Source organism: Neolamprologus multifasciatus, chromosome 5, assembly GCF_963576455.1.
Source record: "Neolamprologus multifasciatus chromosome 5, fNeoMul1.2, whole genome shotgun sequence".
Lineage (NCBI taxonomy): Eukaryota > Metazoa > Chordata > Actinopteri > Cichliformes > Cichlidae > Neolamprologus > Neolamprologus multifasciatus.
In genome coordinates, this window is record NC_140443.1 from 2,854,772 (window position 1) to 2,877,164 (window position 22,393).

General features: G+C 41.9%; 2 protein-coding genes across 4 annotated transcripts; both read right to left on the bottom strand.

The window, feature by feature from the left end:
• Positions 1-2,250: 2,250 nt before the first annotated feature.
• On the bottom strand, positions 2,251-8,611 carry LOC146517786 (putative butyrophilin subfamily 2 member A3). Of its 3 annotated transcripts, XR_014874204.1 has the most exons (6): positions 7,884-8,610; positions 6,655-6,987; positions 4,837-5,115; positions 4,550-4,680; positions 3,484-4,454; positions 2,251-3,215 (listed from the first exon to the last, which is right to left on the bottom strand). XR_014874204.1 is itself a non-coding variant. In XM_085160439.1 (5 exons), exons 1-4 carry the CDS (start codon positions 8,080-8,082, stop codon positions 4,562-4,564), a joined length of 930 nt encoding a protein of 309 aa, XP_085016565.1. In that variant the 5' UTR covers positions 8,083-8,611; the 3' UTR covers positions 2,251-3,215; positions 4,550-4,561. The 3 variants fall into 3 exon arrangements, 2 of the variants coding, with proteins under 2 accessions (XP_085016565.1, XP_085016564.1); XM_085160439.1 differs by lacking the exon at positions 3,484-4,454 and having other exon boundaries at positions 7,884-8,611; XM_085160438.1 differs by having other exon boundaries at positions 2,251-4,454.
• An 896-nt stretch (positions 8,612-9,507) lies between these two features.
• LOC146517787 (butyrophilin-like protein 1) lies at positions 9,508-20,840 on the bottom strand. Its single transcript, XM_085160440.1, has 5 exons — positions 18,546-20,840; positions 14,736-15,071; positions 14,369-14,647; positions 13,281-13,409; positions 9,508-11,728 (listed from the first exon to the last, which is right to left on the bottom strand). Exons 1-4 carry the CDS (start codon positions 18,619-18,621, stop codon positions 13,294-13,296), a joined length of 807 nt encoding a protein of 268 aa, XP_085016566.1. The 5' UTR covers positions 18,622-20,840; the 3' UTR covers positions 9,508-11,728; positions 13,281-13,293.
• Between the last annotated feature and the right edge of the window lie 1,553 nt (positions 20,841-22,393).

The following is a 22,393-nucleotide window of genomic DNA, read 5'->3' on the forward strand; positions in this document are numbered from 1 at the left end:
GTGTATTTTATGGTTTTATAAAGCATTTTGACACCGATTTTATAAAATTTGCATCACACTTTTTAAAGTATTATAAATAAACACTTTTAACTTTAAACTCTGGCATCTTTTTCTGGCTCAGCACCGGGAAGCTTTATTATCAACCTTGCCTCTATTGTTGGACCTGTCAGCAGCTTTTGTCACGGTCGACTACGACATCCTGTTATCACAGCTAGAATTTCATGCTGGCCTAAAAGGATCTGCCCTCCAGTGGTTTCAGTCCTATTTGTCAGGAAGGTCTTTTCACATCAATATGGGCCGCCGTAACTCCAAAATAGCCCCTCTTAAACACGGTGTACCTCAAGGCTCTATTTTGGGTCCTTCCCTGTTCAATACACTTTTTCAATTTGTGTGAAAATTCCTGTCCCCCTTGAAGGGAAAGTCTATCTCTGGAAGGTCGCCGGTTCGATCCCGGTATTGGCCAGAGGGGCCGATTGAAAAGCGCTATATAAATCCAATCCATTATTATACTGTATTCTTATTAATAAACTGATGGCAGCCTTGGAGTATTGCAGGCTCGAATAGACGAGCTTGTCGTCATCATCAGAGTGCAAACACAGCCAAAGTATGTCACAGTTTCCTTGTTTGATACTTTTACAGTTTGGTGCGTGTACGGCTACTTTGAACAGAATAAAATCCAGATTTGTTTTAGCCGGATGTGATGCATGTTCTAGCAAACAAATTAAAGAGTCTGGATTCTAATCTAAATATACACATTATGTGAAGGTGCCTTTTTTTATTATTATTTACAGATAACAACAAGAGGCGACACAGAATTCCTAAAGTCAACTTAGTCCACACGTACACGGGTATTTTTGAAAACTGAGATTTTCCATTTTTGTTTTTAAAAAAAAATCCCGTCTACACGTAAACGCAAAATTGAAGGAAAAATGTGAATGCAAGAGACCGAGTACGCAGCATGTGTCGTACCTGACTGTTGATCCAGGGTCTGGTTGGGGAAAGACTGCAGCAGTGCAGGAGTTGGGTTATTGGTCTAAATTCCCACAGAAGAGTTGTTTGCATCAAAGTGCTTGCCAGGCGGTGCAGCCATAACTGAACTTGTCGTTTACGTGTCATAGATAACTATGATCACAATACAGTAACTCCATCTTCTCCACACAACAATATCTCACAATGTCCACAAGGGGTCCATGTAGACCATAGATAAGCTTTTTAACACGTGTCGTACAATTTGCTCATATTAAGGCACAAATACGGTAAAACTAGCAGCAGTTAAACTAAAGAGTCGAACAGTCCTTTAACTAATACAGCTGGATGTTATTATTGTGGGGATTATGGCCGCTGCTATTAGTGCTAAATATCTTATATTAAATATCTTAGCAACATAGTATCAAAGTACTGAGACATATAATCTTAACATGCACGCACAATTAGAACCAGAATCATTACAATTAACCTGACAAAGAAATAACAACTCAATCACACCATGAACTGAAACATGTGAAGTCCAGAAACGACTGACTGGATATATGATTATAAAAACAGCTGTAGTACACACATACTTTCTGCTGAGAAGACACTAATTATGTGTTTTGGACCTCTGACATTTAACAAGAGGATTTTTGTCTGATTCTTAATTATATCTGGATTAATTTGAGTTGCTCCAGTTTCTGAAACGTGTTGATGTTTATTTAATTCATTTACTGCACATAATTAACGTACTTGCTGCATACAATTCTACTACTGCACATAATGTCCCCTATGTATATATTCTTAATGTATATAATGTTCTTCTCTCCCTCTTTTGCACAGGAGCGTGTCAGGATACATTTCACTGCGTGTTGTACTTGTATGACTATGCATGCAACAAATAAAGAATTTTGAGTCTTGAATCTTGGGGGAATCTTTGAGTCGTGGCCTGCCAATATGGTGCTGAACTCCCACAATGCATTGCGGCGTTACGTCAACTCCAGAGCCCTATAACGACTCTAAATCCCAGTAACGATTAACGCGTTCCTGATTTTGACATAATAACTAGTTACCGTGCTCGTTACCACAATAATAACATAGTTACTGTAACACTTTACTTAACAACACGTTAGTCCCAACACTGTAAATGAATCAGTGAAAACAAAATGAGGGAAATCATCTGAGTGTGAAGTTTGGGCTGAGTGTATGAGACTGCGTCTGAGCTGCAGACACACAAAGAGAACAATTTATTTAATACTCAGATTTAATTTATTTATTTAATTTATTTTTTTACATTTTTGATCATCATTATTTTTTCTTTGATCAGTCAGTGAAAAACACAGAAATTCCTTTGTCTGAACTGTTTGTAGTTACATTTTTTGACTTTTGGGAGTTAAAAAAGAAGTGTTATACCTCAGAGATAAACGTACCTTTACACACACACGGTTACAATTTAGGCTTGAAAGATTCACGGGTCAGTCATACTTAAGTAAATATTCCAAAAATGGTCAGGTGTAAGGACAGAAAATGTTTTCTTTTAAAGACTTTAGAAAGAAGAATAAATTTTCAAGAGGATGAAAAAAACTAACATACAAGTCAAGACTTGCTCAGCAAAAGTACAACTTCCTCATTAGGAAGGATGTTTCCATCACTGTCCTGCTACTCTACAGCAGCAAATAATCATTAAATCAGAAGGAAAGATTTTATTCTGGATTTTATGCAAAATTTCAAATCTGCACATAGAAAAATAAGAGAATGAATAAAAGATGAAGGCCATATTTGTCTTAATTAAATGAAACAGCACGAGAGTCTGCTGTGTAATGATGGTTAACATTATCTGACTGCAGATATGAAACGCAGCATTAATAAGGTAATGACAGTGTGACAAACATTAAAGTGCAGAGCAAAGCTGGACTTTACTGTAGCTTAGTGTTCATTTCCCAGTAACAACAGCCATGATCATGTTTCTTGTATCATGAGCATCATGGAAGTCACTGCTTCATGTGACAATAAAAAAACATTCATTTCATCATGAGCCATAATTTTAAAATAAATATAAAACAGCAGCATTTCCTTCACGCTGACTCAATATGAGACAAGAGTGAAAGTAAAGATTTCATTTCACTGACGTATGAATCTGTCGTCCTGAACAGAGAAGAAGTTTCTTCTGAGTGTCTGATGTAGCAGCTCCGTGTCACCGTTACAAGAATCCTTAGAAGGATCATCACTCTGGTTTCTCCAAGAATCTGCAAACAAGAGATCAAAGTAAATATTACACAAAGGCAACTTTTACATTAACACATACATGTGATAAATGGAGCTCCCAAAAAGCTGACAGTTATCAGCATCTCATTTAAAGCCACTGGACTGTGAGTGAAACTCTTTAACTCTAAAGATTTTAATGTTGACAATGAACCCAGTGAGCAGAAGCAGCTGTGAGGCTTATTAATCTGCATCTATAATATGTTCATGACTCCAAGTTTCAATAAAGAAACTCAACAAGTCACACATCACCTGTTAGCAGGAGAAACAACTATCCCTCCTCCTCTGCTCATCCTCCTCAGGGACGCAGGGGGTGGAGTCTATCCCAGCATCCACAGGGCGAGAGGCGGGGTTAACCCAGGACAGATCAGCAGTCTGTCACAGGGCCAACACAGACACAGACAACCACTCACACTCACACCAGTTAACCTCCTGCTTTAAACACATCACAGCACGATGCAAACTTCCCGAATCTGATACTTTTCATTTTCGTCATTAAAACAACAGCAAATAAACCAAAAATATGATTTTGCAACAAGAGCTCGAGCTTAACATGAATATTTTTCTTTCTTTGGTCATTTAATCATGTAAAATGGTAAATGGCCTGTATTTGTATAGCACTTTTACTAGTCCCCCCTAGGGACCCCAAAGCACTACAGTTGTAGCCACAGCTGCCCTGGGGAAGACTGACAGAAGCGAGGCTGCCATATCGCGCCATCACCAGTAGGCAGCAGGTGAAGTGTCTTGCCCAAGTACACAACGACCGAGACTGTCGAAGCCGGGGCTCGAACCAGCAACCTTCCGATTACAAGACGAACTCCCAACTCTTGAGCCACAATCTTTCTTTGTCTGAAAGAACTAATTGTGGAAACTGTTGAACCAAGTGTGAAATAAACAAATAAATGAAATGAAATATAACTTTTCTTTGTTTCTGTAGCAACTCATATTTTTCCCGGGTTCACGGATAAAAACATCAACGCACCAAACTGCAGACAATCAACCCTGAACCTGAACACATCAAGTTCCTGCTTTACATTTCAGCACAATCAAACACACAGCAGAACAAACTGTTGTGAATATGCTCAGTGAAACTTCCTCAGGGAGAAAGAAATTATATTTAAGGCAACATCACCACACACACACACACACACACACACACACACACACACACACACACACACACACACACACACACAGAATAAAAGACCCAACAAAAAAAGAAGCTGTGAATAAGAAAATAAAACAAAACTCAATATCCGCGGTACAGTCATGTCGACAGATTACAGAGATGTTGATATAATCCATCTTTCAAACGTACCTTCATGGACGATTAGACGGTAAAGTAGAGGAAACACACAAACACAGCTATCAGCACGACCGCAGAGAGAATCCCACAAACAAATGAAACGATGAGCACGATGTCTCCACCGCACGACTCAAACAGCTGGTCTGAAACACACGACACCAGCCTGCTGTTAACACGAGTCTCCATGACATGCACAAAGTGCTGCTTCAGAAATAATAATTTAGTCTGTGATCAGTGAAAAGCACATTCATGAAAACAGCATCAGTCACAGACTGAAACATGACGAGCGGGAATCAAACCTGGAACAAAGATCTCGTCAGCAGCTCGGTGGCTGAGCTCCTCCTGCGTGGCTACACAGTGGAAGAGGCTGCTGTTCGTCCTGGTCACCGTGGTGAGGAGGGTGATGTCATAGCGCTCTCCTGTGTGTGACACCTGTGGCTCCTCAGCAGGAAGGATGTTCCCATCGCTGTCCCTCCACTCTACTTTAGGCTTTGGAGAAGCACCTCTGACCTCACACTTCAGCTGCACCCCGACCTCGCTGATGTTCAGGATCCCAACAAACGGCTTCGGAGCTGCACCTGTGAACACAGCAGCAGGAAACACGAGTCAGAACAAGCAAATCAGCCAAATAGCTTAAAACTGTCTTCAGTGAAACAGGGAAAAGTTCTGCGTTGTTGTTGTTCCTGTTTCATGACACGTCTGAAGTGGGTTACAGGACACAGGACTGTTGAATCTGAGGAATGTAGAATAAGATTTGTTCCTGCTGATTTGTTTTCCTACCAGCCAGCCTGTCTGAACACACCCTGTTCTCATCCCGAGAACAAGCAGAGGCATCAGGAGATAAATATCTGCGGTCACTTTCCCCACAAAGGGTTGTTTGAACCAACACTAACAGCACTAAGAGTGTGGAGCACGATCGATACACTTGATTTCTTTTGTCAGTAACAGCCAGTGTTGGGAAGGTTACTTTTAAAATGTATTCCCTTACAGAATACAGAATACATGCCCCAAAATGTATTCTGTAACGTATCCGTTACGTTACTCAATGAGAGTAACGTATTCTGAATACTTTGGATTACTTAATATATTATCATGCTGTTTACAACTACATGAATGTACTATTGCTGTGATTTATTACTGTTACTGAAGGTCCGCGGCTCCGAACCGTAGTAAAGGGACCTCTGGCTAATACGGTGGGTTCTGTGTCGGCTGGTAGCTGAAAACTAGCTTTACTTTGTTGTCTGGGTCAACTTTGCTAGCAGAGACAGAGAGAGGCGTTGAAAGGCTGCTCCAACAGAACTTATTGTTTTTGGAGGAAAACACGAACACGGTGTACAGTCGAGTCTTAATAGCTTACTTACAACTGGGCTTGTCAGGCTCTCTTCTTGGCTGCAGTGGTTATTATTATATTTACATGCTTCCAGCTCCCGTTTCTGCTTGATGACAGCTCGTACTTTTCCTTTTTCTCCCTCCCTCGCTCACAGACACATAACGTGTATGGCAGTCCATTCTCCCTGCAGCACGGACTACACTGCCCATGATGCTACATTCTTTAGAGCTATACCTGTAGCATTCTGCCTATTAGCTTAGCACAACAACAACAAAAAGGCCTCTCTCACCCAGGAAACACGCAGAGAGAGAGCGTCGCCCTGTAACCATGGCAACCGTAACGCTGCCGCCTGGAACAACAGAACGTAGCTGTCAAACAAAACCCAAACAGTCCTGACCCGCCACAATATGAAACAGGGAAGTACCGCCGTGTAATCCATTTATTTCAACAAAGTAACTGTATTCTAAATACCACCTTTTTAAACGGTAACTGTAACGGAATACATGTATTCCGTTACAGTTACCGTTAAAATACAAAATATGAGTAACTGCAGTTACTCATATTTTGTATTTTAAATACGTAACGGCGGTACATGTATTCCGTTACTCCCCAACACTGGTAACAGAAGAAAACACCAAATATTACTGATATCAAATCAGTATAAAGTTTTTATATCAGTATTGTGGTAAAAAAATGAATATTTCACCTCTTGTCTGTTATAAACGTTCACGTGTGCTTCGCTTTTTACACTTGGTCTTTAGTTTGTTTTCAGAAATGAAAGACTCACCAACAACCAGGGTGACGTTAAATGTTTCTCTGTCTGGTTGATGAAATGGAAAATCACAGGTGTAGTCGCCACTGTCGGCCACCTTGGTGTCTCTGATGATGATGGAGGCGTTACCAAACTTCAGCTGGTCTGAAAAGTGCGACACGCGTCCTCTGAAGTGCTCGTCTTGACCTCGCAGGCCGTTGTTGTAATGAAGTCCAGCGTCGTACACAAACACCTCCCTGTCGCCGTTTTTCCTCCAATCAAAGCGCGTCTGTACGAGGCTCTCCTGGGAGCTGAGCGAGCACGGCAAGATGATGTAACTTCCTTCAGATGCCACCACCATGACGGTTCCTAAAGAATGAATCACAGTTTAAACCTCAGGTCATTCGAGTACACTGATCTTATCGTCATGTTGGAGAAACCAGTTGGAGATGGTTTAAGCTTCTTTAAGCCTTAAGTGCTGTCCTATTGGAAGCAGCCATCAGGAGATGGTGCACTGTAGTCAAAACTCAGGTAGGCAGCGTGGAGTTGTAATGACGCTGGTACAGAGACCCACACCACCAGCAACTAGAACGATAACAGGAAGGATGAAGCCATGCTTTCTTTTATTTACTCCATATTCTGACCCGCCATCTAAACATGGCAGCAGAAATAAAGTCTCATCACACCAGGCAACGTTTTTCTATTCTGCAGTTTGCTCAGTTTAGCCTCAGTTTCCTGTTCTGCTGACAGCAGGCCCCAGTGTGGTCTTCTGCTGCTGCAGCCCATCTACAAGGTCCAAAGTGTGTTCAGAGATGCTCTTCTGCCCACTTTGCTTGTAACGAGAGGTTATTAGAGTTGCCTTCCTCGCCATTCTTCTCTGACATCATGAAGGCATTTCACCCAGAGAACTACAGCTCACTGGATGTTTTAATGCAATTATTCAGGTAAGTAAATCCGAAAATTTGATTCTGTTCATCTGACCTTTTATTGAATTGAATAAAATTGAATTTTAAAAGTGGAATATAAAACAGACAAACTTAGACTCATTCTTCCCTTCTCTCTGAAGTGAGCATTTATTATATGTGGCTATAAATATAATTGTTTAATTAATATTTATACCATAACAAAAAAGCAGGAAGGCTTGTGTCTTTGACTGCAGGTGAGTTTGAACAGTTGCTGTGAAGCTCTGAGTTTGTTCACGTAAAAGGAGGTCAGAACAAACTCTCAGGGAGACGCTGTGATCACAGTTACTGATGATTTCTTACCGTTTTCATGTCCTGCTGTTACCGCAGACACCGTCAGAGGGAAGAGGCTCAGAGATAAAAGCTCCAATAAAAACATGTTGCTGAATAAAGTCTGTTCCTCCCGGCGATCCAAACAGCAGCAGCTTAAATCTCTAAAAGTGAGTGAGCACTTCCTGCAAATCCCCAAAAAATGAAATCCAAAAAAATCCCAGGAGTTCATGAGTCGTTGAGTCCGGTGTGACTCAGGCTGGAGCAGGAATGTGAGCAGGTCTTCCCTGGTGTGTGTGTGTCTGAAACTCTGCCTTAACAGACTGGAGAGACAAATCTATGAAGTGCAGACCATCGTCACACGTGGAGTCAACCTTTCATTACTTCACATTTTTCATGCATGCATCAAGTTACAGTTGTTACATCCTGTCCTTCGTCGGTCGAGCTGGTTGGATGACAGAGGAACATGTAAAAACTGTTTCCAGAGAAGTGCAGTTCACTGAAACAAAACAACATCACATTTCCTAGAAGTTCACTGTGGGCATGTCACGTTTAAACATGCGCAGGCCCGTTGAAAGAATTAATGCAGGGCGCCGCCCAATAAACACAGAACGCACGAGTCCAGAGAAGATTTATACCTGTACAGGTTCTGATCAGAGTCCACGTCAGGTCCTCATCCTTCCAAAACTACAAACAAAGACCACAAATATCGTAAATATCTGACCAACATGTGGACAGCCGAATGAAAGCTGCTGAAACGTGATTCTGTTACTGTTACATTCACAAAGCTTGTAATTGTCTGTCGAAGCAAAATGTTTAATGAGATCTTTTAGTTTCTGTGTGCTATGCTCGGTGCAGCCCTGTCACCAAAACTTAAAAAGTTTTGTATTTGATTTATTTTAAACTCCTGACCATTAACTTAAAGAGCGTCAGCTTTTAAAGTAAACACTCCTGCAGTTTAAGAAAAACTTACTATTCATTTAAGGAATTTTTGAATTTTACCTTTTTTCGTTATTTATTTATAGCTGAGTAGCTCAGGCTCTTCCTTGGTCTTGGTTTGCTCTCACATCAGGGTCTGGACTGCAGTTACAGCTGATCTGCAGCTCTGCTGAGCGCTGACGGGTCACTTCAGCCAGGACCAGGTAGAGAACTGATTCATGTTCAAATACATGAGGGAAAAACTGCAGGGAGTTATTTGCCTTCAGGACTTTATAGCAGAGATGATTTCTGAGAGAACGTCTTTAAAATAACTTTTTTTGTTAATTCCTGTGTTAAAAAATAGCATTAAAGCTTCAAAAATGAAGTAAAGATATAAACAGAAAGTGAAGAGACAACTGGAGCGAAACCAGGGCCTCCCTGCACGTTCATGTAATACCAATATTTACCACAAGATGGAGCAATGACTCAAAGTAACCTTTATGTAACCAGGAACGTAATTAAGACGCTTGATTTGGCTGTTGTCATTATTTTTACCTTTTGATTTTGAGTTGTTTGCTTGTTGTTGTTTTTTTAATATTGGAAGCCTGAGCAAAGATGAAGGAAATAAGGTAGGATAAAATAAAATGTGAAAACAACAAGTCAACACACTGAGAGGAAAAATTATTCATAATTCATTTATAGTACTTTATTCTTTTTTGGGGGGGGGGGGGGATTTAAGAGTGAGCAGCGCTCGGCTCACATGACAGTAATAGGTTGGGGTGTCTGACAATCAATGTTATTTTAAAGCATCATTTGCCACCTTTCCATTTTTTTCTCTCACCTCTTTATACAGTACGCTAGTGTAACAACTTGTGCTGCATGAACAACTCCACCCCGATCAAACTCGCCCAAATCACTGGAACACAAACACCATAAAGCCCAGAAGCCCCAGATTGGTCGTGACCAAAGACCACAAAGCCAAGAAGACCAGATGTCTCTGTTTTTTCTGAGAAACAATGAAAGTCTGCACCAGTGTCTAAAGTCACCACGGAGATCACGTATAAGCCAACAACCACATCCCCGCCCCACAGACGTAGTAAGGGCACCCAGAGAGAAGGGCCTCGAGCACCGCAGACGCCAAGGGACAGCGAACAGACCCGAAGGCAAGGTAGGGCACCAGCCAGCACCACCCAGGTGCCAGGGCCCACCCCCAAAGGCGCAGGATACCCGAGCCCCAGACCACCCACCCCAAACCAGAGAGCCAGGTGAAGGGTCAGGACAGCCCGCAAGGAGGACTGCAGGACACAGGCCAGCACAACTCACAGAGAGAAGGAGACTTCAAGTCTTTCTAATGGACCAGTAAAGGTTGCATTAATTATAATTAATTCCAGCTTAATTCATTAGCTCATTGCTGTTTGCTGCATGCTGGAGTTTTGGACACTAGAGGGCGCCAATATACTGAGAATGAAACCCAGAAAAGCAAATCAAACTCTAAATAAAGCAAACAAAGCAACATTTAGTCAGCCTGTGATGTAGAGTTTAGATGTTTTACAGCTGACTGCAGGATGAAAGATGGAATAATATTCAGCATTTAAGAACAGACGCTAAAAAAGCTGACACAGCTCTTTGTTCTAACAGAAACAACAAGAATGAAAACTAACTGTAAAAAAGAAAATACAAAGTTTAGAAAAGGTTTTATTTTTAAGTTGAGACAATGTTTCATGTTTTTTCATGAGCATGAAGGGACGAGTTGTCCCACAAGAAAGTTAATTCATTCATTTCACCAACAAAAAGGAGAAAACTAATGTTTAAAAGTCATGAGCGTCAAGCCTCCACAGAGTGGAAGCAAAAGTATCAGCACAGACTAAATAACAGTAAAAAACAGGGACGTCATCCTTGGACCACATCAAGCTTGCATGTGGAGCTCTGAGCGTCTGTTTCACTGTAAAGAGATAAAACTGGAGCTGATGTGATCAGGACGACATCCGTGGAAACACAAAGATCTCTGGCACAACTTCACTTATTACTCAAGGTGCATGAAGAAGAGCGATAGCCTAAAGAAGGTGAAGCTCGAGCAGCATCGTGGGAACAAGAACGACTGAATTACTCAATCAACATGTTTCTGCTCGTGGCCTTCATCAGGAAAACACTGGGCAGAGGATGGGAGGTGGGAGGGGCAATGATGATGAGGAGGAAGCCTCTAACACGTGTTTTGAAAAGAAGGTTGTACATTACACAGCAGAGGTACATTTTGCACTTTACACAGCCTCAGTTAGTTACTGTATATGTGCACATTTGTAAACATGGCTCTGTGAATATGGATCTTTAGGAGTGGAGCTCTTGTCGTTGCATCAGATATTAAATTTAAAGGATCTTGAGCAGTTTTTATAGTGACAGAATTTTAAAAAGGCAATTCAACATAGACCCAGACATGTCTTTAAACAGCACAATGTTCATGTCTTCAAATTGTTTGTTTGTTTGTTTCGTTGATTTGAGATGGGACGACCTGTGAAACAATCTCCTGTGTGACTAATGACCGAGACTGTCTGTCTGCAGACATGAAACATACACTAATAATAATAATGAGAGCAATAGTTCTGGGAGCACAAACACTAAAAACATTCAGAGACGTCCTGTAACAGGACCGAACAGAATTAAAACCAGCTGCACTTCTGCGTGCTTCACAGTTCCTGATAACAACATGTCAAATGCAGTGTCTGTTTTCACATTTCATGATCATCATAGAAAACACTGCTTCTCAATGCAATTAAAAAAGATGGCATGAATTAAAGCAAGAGTATTTCCTTCCCTGTAATAAGCCGGATCAACATAAAGACAAAGAAAACGTAGGATTTCAGTTCACTGAGGTATGAATCTGTTTTCCTCAGTAACTTTGTTCTGGAGCCTGGAGTCTGCTGTAAATCAGCTTCACAGAAACAGTCTCTGGTTTCACTGAGAAGCTGCAAAAAGGAAATAAAAGTACTTATTACATGAAGTCTGCTTTTAAAATCACACATACACATGAAGAATGTTGGTCCTGTAAAGATGAGAATTTTTATTACGTTAAAACAACAAAACACAATAAATTCTGTTGGTCAGAATAAAAACGTTATCATGAATACATCTGTACTTCAAACAGGAACTCTGCACACTGTTCCCTCACTGTTTCCTCACTGTTCCCTCTCTGTTTCCTCACTGTTCCCTCTCTGTTTCCTCGCCGTTCCCTCACTGTTCCCTCTCTGTTTCCTCACCGTTCCTTCACTGTTCCCTCTCTGTTTCCTCTCTGTTCCCTCACTGTTTCCTCACCGTTCCCTCGCCGTTCCCTCGCCGTTCCCCCTGTTTCCTCACCGTTCCCTCACTGTTCCCTCTCTGTTTCCTCACCGTTCCCTCACTGTTCCCTCTGTTTCCTCACTGTTCCCTCTCCGTTTCCTCACCGTTCCCTCACTGTTCCCTCTCTGTTTCCTCACCGTTCCCTCACTGTTCCCTCTCCGTTTCATCACCGTTCCCTCACTGTTCCCTCTGTTTCCTCACCGTTCCCTCACTGTTCCCTCTCTGTTTCCTCACCGTTTCCTCACCGTTCCCTCTCTGTTTCCTCACCGTTCCCCCTGTTTCCTCACCGTTCCCTCACTGTTCCCTCTCTGTTTCCTCACCGTTCCCTCACTGTTCCCTCTCCGTTTCCTCACCGTTCCCTCACTGTTCCCTCTCTGTTTCATCACCGTTCCCTCACTGTTCCCTCTGTTTCCTCACTGTTCCCTCTCCGTTTCCTCACCGTTCCCTCACTGTTCCCTCTCTGTTTCCTCACCGTTCCCTCACTGTTCCCTCTCCGTTTCATCACCGTTCCCTCACTGTTCCCTCTGTTTCCTCACCGTTCCCTCACTGTTCCCTCTCTGTTTCCTCACCGTTTCCTCACCGTTCCCTCTCTGTTTCCTCACCGTTCCCCCTGTTTCCTCACCGTTCCCTCACTGTTCCCTCTCTGTTTCCTCACCGTTCCCTCACTGTTCCCTCTCCGTTTCCTCACCGTTCCCTCACTGTTCCCTCTGTTTCCTCACCGTTCCCTCTCCATTTCCTCACCGTTCCCTCTCTGTTTCCTCACCGTTCCCCCTGTTTCCTCACCGTTCCCTCACTGTTCCCTCTCTGTTTCCTCACCGTTCCCTCACTGTTCCCTCTCTGTTTCCTCACCGTTCCCTCACCGTTCCCTCTCTGTTTCCTCACCGTTCCCTCTCTGTTTCCTCACCGTTCCCCCTGTTTCCTCACCGTTCCCTCACTGTTCCCTCTCTGTTTCCTCACCGTTCCCTCACTGTTCCCTCTCTGTTTCCTCACCGTTCCCTCGCCGTTCCCTCATCTGATACTTTTTGGACATTAAAAAACAAAATAAACAAACTCAATGTGACTTTTGTTTCACAGCTTGAGGTCAGCTTTTCTTTCTCTGGTTATTTATTCATTCATGTCTCTATTATTTGTTGCTGCATCATTGTTGACGAGGTCCACAGGTGTGAACATGTTCAAACTTACCTTTAAAGGCGAGTTACGCTGTAGTGTAGATGAAACACACACAGAGAGACAAAACGACGAGCGCAGAAAGAATCCCAGAAACAAATGAAATGAGCACGGTGTCTCCACCACACGACTCAAACAGCTGGTCTGAAACACACGACACAATCCAGCTGTTACACTAAAGGTCAGGTTTAGTTTGAACCCACAGAAATAAGATCAGCGTCTGTGGTCAATGAAAAAATACAAACACGCCTGTGAAAACGTTCTTTTTCCTTCCTGATGTTTTATTTTATAAGCCAAGTAAACAGAAAATAAGATTTTTTAAGTGATGTTTTTATTTATTAAAGGAACAAAAACGTCCTACCCTGACCTTTAACCTGTGTGAAAAAGGAGTTTCCTCCAAACCTAACAGGTGCTTTCCCTCTGCAGCGCTCAGGCGTCTGTGATAACTGATGAAGAGTGCGTCACATCAGTGTGGAGGATTTTCTGGTCTGTTCTCCTAAACTGACACAAGTGCAGCCTGTTGTTCTGGGTTCTTTACTGACCTCCTGGATGAGCCACCGATGTGCTCTCAGAGTAACTTTGGAAGGTCGGCTACTCCTGGTTCACCACTTTTCCAACTCCTGTCCGTTTGTAGATAATAACTCTCTGTGAGCCATAAAGCCTTAAACATGGGTTTGTATCCAAACATCACCGATAGATGTCACTGACTTGTCTCAGCTTCTCTTTCATGATTCACTGCTTTGTCAGATTTTGGTCTAATTCACTTTGTCAGAAACGTTTTTTGTCTGTTTAGGAGATTTTTTTTTAATTCATTTCTGGTTTTCAGCTCTGGCAGCATTAATGCTCAAAATAGGAAAATTAAACTCAGCTTTCCAAAAGATTTGCTTAATCACAGTGTGTGTCTGTGTTTGGATAAACAATCTAAAAACTGCCTTTTGTGTTACTTTGTTATTTATATTTGTTTGATGATCTGAAACATGTAAATGTGACAAATATGCAAAAAACAATGAAATCAGGAAGGAAGATAAATACTTTTCACAGCATTGTTTAAATCACACAAACATCAGCATCACAGACTGAAACATGACGATTGGGAATCAAACCTGGAACAAAGATCTCGTCAGCAGCTCGGTGGCTGAGCTCCTCCTGCGTGGCTACACAGTGGAAGTGGTTGGTGTTTGTCCTGGTCACCGTGGTGAGGAGGGTGATGTCATAGCGCTCTTCTGTGTGTGACAGCTGTGGCTCCTTAGCAGGAAGGATGTTCCCATCGCTGTCCCTCCACTCTACTCTCAGCTTTGGAGAAGCACCTCTGACCTCACACCTCAGCTGCACCCCGACCTCGCTGATGTTCAGGATCCCAACAAACGGCTTCGGAGCTGCACCTGTGGACACAGCAGGAGAACGTGGACACTCCATACTGTTTCAGGTTGGAATAACGTCTTAGGATGATTGCAGAAATGAAAGACTCACCAACAACGAGGGTCACGTTAAACGTTTCTCTGTCTGGTTGATGAAATGGAAAATCACAGGTGTAGTCTCCACTGTCGGCCACCTTGGTGTTTCTGATGATGATGGAGGCGTTACCAAACTTCAGCTGGTCTGAAAAGTGCGACACGCGTCCTCTGAAGTGCTCGTCTTGACCTCGCAGGCCGTTGTTGTAATGAAGTCCAGCGTCGTACACAAACACCTCCCGCTCATCGTCTTTCTTCCAGTGAAAGCGCGTTCGTACGAGGCTCTCCTGGGAGCTGAGCGAGCACGGCAAGATGATGTAGTTTCCTTCAGATACAACCACGACGGTTCCTCGCCCTGAAGAATGAAACATATTTAACTCATTATGTTTAAACACAGAACAAATGCAGATAATTCAGAGATAAGTATTAAAACAAACGGCTCATTCCTCCACCACATCACACACACTCATATTGTTCCTGCACAGGCTTCACTGCTGAACACATCTGCTAGTGTGTTGATCCACTCGTCTGATTCTCACAGCTCATCACAAACGTTTGTTTTTTCAGTCAAAACCATCTTTTGCAAACCAAATGTGTCACTTTGATGATGAGTTTATGCCTGTGTCTTAAGTGTTTGGAAAATTTGGACTTTGCTGTCATGCAGCAAGTCAATCAAGAAAAACTGTAAATTCATTAAAAAATTGTCAACATGAATTCTTTCGATGCTGTGTTTATTGCTCAGATCTGTAGCGAGTGTTTAACCTGTATTTGTGACTAAAAAACAGACCTGCAAACATATTTTTGAGCAGCATGTCAGCAAAAGGTCTGACAACATCAAACCCAAACAGCCTCCACTTATAAACAGAAACACTGATAAGAGCAGTAGCAGTGATGATGAGGCTGCGATAGTTTAACGTGGAATTTACACACAGTGAAGACCGAGACGAAGAGCTCAGATTTAAAGATACAAATCTGTTCTGTGATCAACATTAAAACCTTTAAAGTCCTTCATCAAAGCTCCTGATCATCAAACTCTAACATGCAGAAAAGCAAACGTTGTAGCTGCTCCATCCTCCGCTGTTTGTTTTACACACTTCTGCAGATGAACTGTTACCTCAGTCTTTGAGACGTTTAAATGATGCAGCTCGCTGACGGCAGCCGTCCTGTTTTACATGGAGGTGAACAGGGTTGAGTCTAAAGGGGGGCCTGAGGTGTACTAGACTATATTTGTCTTTCATACCATTTTTTAGATTAAAAGTGAAATTAGTTAAAATATTTTATTGATCAAACTGCGTGAATATTTGAAAATATAAAATAAAAGTTTGGTTTTAAAAGCCAGGAAAAATGTAGACAGACGACTCTGAGACACTGAGCTGAGGGTTGTTAAAGTGGATACTGAAATATTATTATAAATTAATAGTACTTGACTCCACTTAATGTCAGCAAGCTTTCTAAGAAGAGTCAAGCTACATTTTTTATGCCTTAGTTCAGATTGAAGATACATTATTTTATTTGACTTTGACCTTATTTATATATTTTTCATTTAAGAAAATGTTTTCTATTTTATATTAATACACAGATGTTGTATGCAGTTAAACTATAAACATTTCTTCATTTCTAAACTGGAAACCAATGAGCAGTTTGTTCTGAATCTGTGACACAAAGAATGAATCAAACTCTGAAAGCAAAAATAGGTGCTACCCAACACATGCCAGGTGTACCTAATAAAGTGGTAGGTGAATATATATATTAAGGGTGCAACGATACACAAAATTCACGGTTCGGTTTGGTTCGATACTTTGGTGTCACGGTGCGATATTTATTCGATACAAAAAAAATGTTCATGCTTTTTTAATTTCTCATTTATTAAAATTATAAATATATATTTTAACTCAAAAGTACAGTTTTTAAATTTAATGTTGCTGAAACAACAAAGGGATAAAAATAAATAAATCTATCTGATCGAGAAATCATTCATCTTTGGAAAAGAGAGTTTATTACAGAGAAATGTCTCTTTCCAAAATAAAAGCTCTACTATACGCTTCTTCTGGGCTATATTCTCAGCAGCATATTAAACATATCAGGTCCCCATAAGGAGAATCATGTGCTAACGGCTGTCTAAATGACTCATGTAAAGTTTGTAGCATGCGTGCTTGTTGTTTTTGTCTGCTTCCACTTGTCTTTGCACAAGGATGATGTCAGAGTAAATGTGCAGTCATATTCGTTGTGTTCACACTAGTGCTGTCAGCGTTAATCTGAAATGACGTTAACGCCACAACATGGCAAATCTCCGTTAACGAGCTACCGCGGATCGCCCAGTGCGTGGGGCTGGACAGCGTCAACACGTTAACAAGCTAACTGGGCTAACGCAGTAATTCCCACCAATGTAATTGAGCATTGCGTGGCACATCCGACATACTGTTTTACTTTTGTCCATGACACGCTTACCTTCAGGGTCATACTTCACATGAAAACCAAAATAGTTCCAAACGCCAGATCTGAATGAGGGGGGGGGGGGGGGGGGGGGGAGGTTCAATTTGCCATGTTGCAACGAGCTTAGCTTCTGTCTTGCTAGCTTGTGCTGCGCTCAGTGGATCTGGGCTCGACAGTGCAGCCTAGGCGGAGTAGTCGAACGCAGATCCACTGAGCGCTCAACACAGACAGCATCGTCAGAAGAAAAGTTGATAAAATAAATTAAAAATTTTGTATTGTTCGATACATATGCGTACCGAACCGAAAGCATGTGCATGTGCCATGTCAGGCACCTGTGACACAAGACTTAAGCCTCATTAAGTATCATTAAGTTATTAGTAGGGTATTAGAAAGTGCTTAATTCATCATTCACCAATTCATCTATAAATCACTCCTCCTTCTTAGTATGTCACCTCTAATTACAGATATGATTATTCATCTGTGGTAATGATCATAGTCAGAAATCATCTGTATTCATAATGACATGCTACAGAGGAGTATGCTGTATAAACAATGAATGACCTTAATGATGCCTAATAGTTTGACATTATTATAAACGTGTTTATGTTGTTTTGTCCTGAGAGGCAGTTTCAGCGCTAACACTGACAGCTGCGCTCTGTCACACAGACGTTTAAAGTGATTTGACTGGAAGCACAGATGTGATGCTGGTAAGTATTCAGGAAAGTGATGGATCAGGATCTGTTTCTGATGAGAAGTTCATTCAATTCAATTCAATTTTATTTATATAAAACCACAACAACATTCGCCTTAAGGTGCAGTGACGTGTGTGAAAACAGTGAGAAAGGCTAATGTGATTTGAGAATTGAGTGAGAGCTGAACAATGTACCTAATAAAGTGACTCACTGGTCACTTTATTAGGTAAATTATATACTTCAGATTAAAGTTTGAATTCTTTTCTTATACTTGTTTAAACCCACCGATCTTAACAGAAGAACATGAAATGAATTTAAATAATCCCGTCACATCTTTGGGAACGATCACAGAATCAAGTCCTTAAAGAAAACTTTCATCATAAAACAAATGTTAGAACAAACGTCTAACGTTATACACAAACCAAATCTCAAAAACAATAAAGAGAGCTCATAGATGCAAAATTATGTCCGGTGTCTTTGACTGTAGGTGAGTTTTTTCACTTGGTCAGTTCACATCTGGAGCAGCTGGATCCACAAACTGCTGTAAGAGCACGCCATCACATTTTAATTACATGAATGGGAGACAATAGTCTGGATTCAAGGTACTGAAGACATGTACAGCTGGTATAAATTATAAAGGAGGTCAGAGCTCAGTATCAGGGAGACTCTGTGAGAAATGATCAGAGTTATTGATGATTTCTTACCGTTTTCATGTCCTGCTGTTACCGCAAACATCATCAGAGGAAAGACGCACAAAGATAAAAGCTCTGCTAAAAACATGATGCTGAATAAAGTCTGTTCCTCCCTGTGATCCGAACGGCAGCAGCTGGTTAGGAGGTGAAATCTCTGCAGTTAAAGCACCAAATAAAGTCGAAGCAGTTCCTGCAAACCGGAGACCAAAACCTGAGACCTGGGAAGGCTCGCACACCGAGATGGTCGGACACAGACTGCAGCAGGAACCAACAAGTCTTCACTGTCAGTGTGTGTGTGTGTGTGTGCGTGTGTGTGTGTGTGCGTGTGTGTGTGTGCAGCTCTCAGTAACACGATTGTATCCTTTTTCTGATGAACAGGTTAAACTTCCAAAGAACTGCAGTTCACTGATAAAACGAAGCAGCTGCGCCACATTTCCCAGAAGTTCGTAGTGGGAGTGGCAGCTTTAAGCTTGCGCGGTCCTGTTTCAGGAGCTGTGGGCTCACGGCCATAAGCAGATAAATTACAATGAACGCAAACACAGACACACACAGAGAGGCAGACTCAGCGGGCAGGATCAGTTTATCTACACAACAGCCTGAATGACTGTCTGTCCAAACTACATCCGCTGATGTTTGGTGGTTGAAGCAGGACAGACAGCAGTGATGGAGCTGCCAACCAGTCCTGGCTGCTGTAAAGAGTGTGCGTCATCATATTTATCTTACAACATAACAGGGGACCAGATGCCAACAAAGTAATTACTAATAATAACATCAAAATTCTGTGCAGTCCCTGATAAATAAGGACATCTGGTCATCCTGGTTCACAGTGATGAAAGCTCAACTTCTTTTCTCTTGCTCCTCATGAAGCTCTTTAATGACTAATGGCTTTATTCCACCTTGATTTTTATTTTACCCACAGTTAGATTCATTAGCCTCCAGGGTGGGTCTCATACGCTCAGGAACCCCTCCATGGGGAGATCTCCTCTAGGGGTTAAAAACCTGGGACTTCGGATAAAATGAAACAGCTTGATGAACCCAAAGGAGTTCAGTGCCCTTCATTCATGCACAGACAGTCAGAGCTGTTATAACCCAGATAAACTCAGGATAAAGGATGGACGTCAGTGTTCGCTGATTAGGAAAACCCAGAAAAAGGAGAGGAAAAAAATGAAGCTGGAATCAGATGCAGCTTCATTTTCTGGTCTGTGTTTGTGATGAACTTTGGTCCTTGTGGCTGTTTTTGGTCAGTGAACGCAACCTTTTGCACCCTCACTGTTACAGCCCACACTGATCAGCGAGGGGTCCACAGTGAATGGATATGCTGTGAGCACGGTAGCATTGCATTGCAGGTGCGGTTTGTGTTTGAGTAACTGCTGACCTGTTAGTTCTGGGCATGATCAGATCTAAATGTTGTGTTGCACTGTTACACGTGTTTACGATGAGCAGAGTTCTTGGCACTGACTGGATGAACTTCCACGAACATCTTCTTCCTTTCCTGCTCGACCAGCACACCTTCCACAGATGACGTCACTGATTCACGCGTCCGTGGTAGGACTGAAACACACCTGCTGTTAGTACTACACGTGAGGACTTAATCTGACTGATTACACACCAAGCTGTAGATCTGAATAATTAAATCTGTAAATCTGTGAACAACTGCTCACCTGACTGAGCGATCACTGAGCTTATGTCATGAGAAGCTCACCATCTGTCTGTCCAAAGCTCACAAGCATCACTCCTCTTATGATCAGTGTGTTTAATCAAACACTGATCACATGAGGGGTCCAAACAGTGCACGAGGTCACAGTCAAATTTAGTGACCTCCGTTAGCTCACACAGGAAGCATTTTAGGTCTTCAGTACACCAGCGCCTGATGTTACAGACCTGTTCGTATCCGGGGTTTGTCCTCGATGATCTCCCCGAGACTCACGATTAAATTCAGGTCCAGACTCTGGGTTAGCTATTTCATTATTATTACCAGCATCTTCATTATTTCAGTGTCATCATTGTGCAGTTAGGGTCATAGTCGTTATGTGGTGTTTAAAATCTCTGGCTTTTTATAAAATGTGTGAAAATCTTTAGTCAAGCGACTAGGGCTGCCACAAACGATTATTTTGATAGTCAACTAGTCACTGACTAATCAGATCATCATCCATTGGACGTAAAACGTACAGCTTATTGCACCAGCAGCATCTGCTCTTATATAACTATCATTAGCTTACAGCTTTAAGTGTTTAAGGTATGTGCTAACTAAAAATAAAGACAAGATGATAGTTTATTAAATGTTAATGAAATTTGCAGATTGTTTCGGTGAAGTTTAATAAACTCCTTGCTATCTAAAATATAACAGGACACCGGAGTAAATTCTCGAGCATCTCACACTTCTGATAATCAGCTGTCTGCTTGACGTTTATTCAGCTGTGTAAAAACTATAACTTTAATCTCAGCCAAACCGATTTACTCAGGAACAAATAAAATACTAAAAAAAAGCCAAACAATAACATTTTTAAGTTATCTAAGTGACTTATATATCATGTTTAACCTGAGTAGCGAAAGACGGTGGTGGGTTTGAAAACAATCTGTCGGGAGTCCGGTGTTCTCACGGCTCTAGTGAGCCTAGCCCCCGGCTAGCTATCGAGCTAGTGGCTAACAGACGTCTTCGAAAACGTCGGAGCGCTTTTGAAAATATGTGGTGTCTTGATAAACTGAGCAGATATTTGAGGTTTACACAGCTACATTCTCGCCTGAAAATATGTTAAACGTTTATTTTGTGACCCAGAAAGAATAATAAGAGTAACATTAAAACTAACTAGCTGCCGCCATTGTTGGAAACTGAGCAGGGCCGCGCTATGAATTCTGGGACAGAGCTTCTTCTTCTTCGGGGTTTAACGGCAGCTGGCATCCTTGTACATGCAGTGCTGCCATCTTCTGTTTCAGTCCGTTATTACACTCTTAAATCCTACTACTTACTCCTGCGTCTTTTGGGATCTCACAAAGCTTCAAACGACGCGTCGACTATTAAATCAGTCGTCGACGATTTTGATAGTCGACGTAATCGTGACTAGTCGACTAATCGTGGCAGCCCTACAAGCGACGATGAGACCCTTAAAAAAACAGATTCCCGTCCTGCTCTCTTGCATCTTATGAGGATTTTCAGTGAGTTCATTAGTGTCAGTATTGACTTCCACTGCTGGAAAATCAAACCTCGCAGTTAGTGAGAGGATCATCTCTTCAACCATAACAGCCATCGAGGCAGCAAAAAGGTTCACGGATTGCTGGACTCTAACATCAGCCTTTACCTGCTCTGTGGATGTTGAGACCTGAACGGTCACTTAAACCAGGACCAGGAACACTGAGTCAGACCAGCTGCAGCCTGAAGTGGAGTCAGCAGGATTAGACTCTCACAGCAGGGTCGTGTGGTCGTGTTTTAGTGTTCAGAAAGCTCATTTTCTTTTTGTTGCAGTGCACACCGCTCACCCCACAGAAAACACGTAAACCTGTGCGAAACACTGAACGCTGTGTTTAATTAGGACCTCAGCAGGCGAGAAAAGATCCACAGGTGCTTTGTGTCCTGAATCATCCACAGCTGTGGAGCTGTGTGGCCTGCTGCTGTTTCTCACTTTGCTGCTGTTTGTCTGACAAAAGTGTTCAAACGAGCAGCGACTCGTGGCCCAAAGAGTCATCCCTGCAAGTTTTTGTAATGTTGACAGTTATACGAGCTGACACAGCAGCTGAGCCGTTTAAGTCTGAACCGTTTTAGAATTACAGACAGTTTTAAACACAGTTCTTATATTTCAGAAGCTGACCTTTCACTTCTAGGTTTGATTATTAAAGATGAGAAACATACACAACAGTGATCAAAG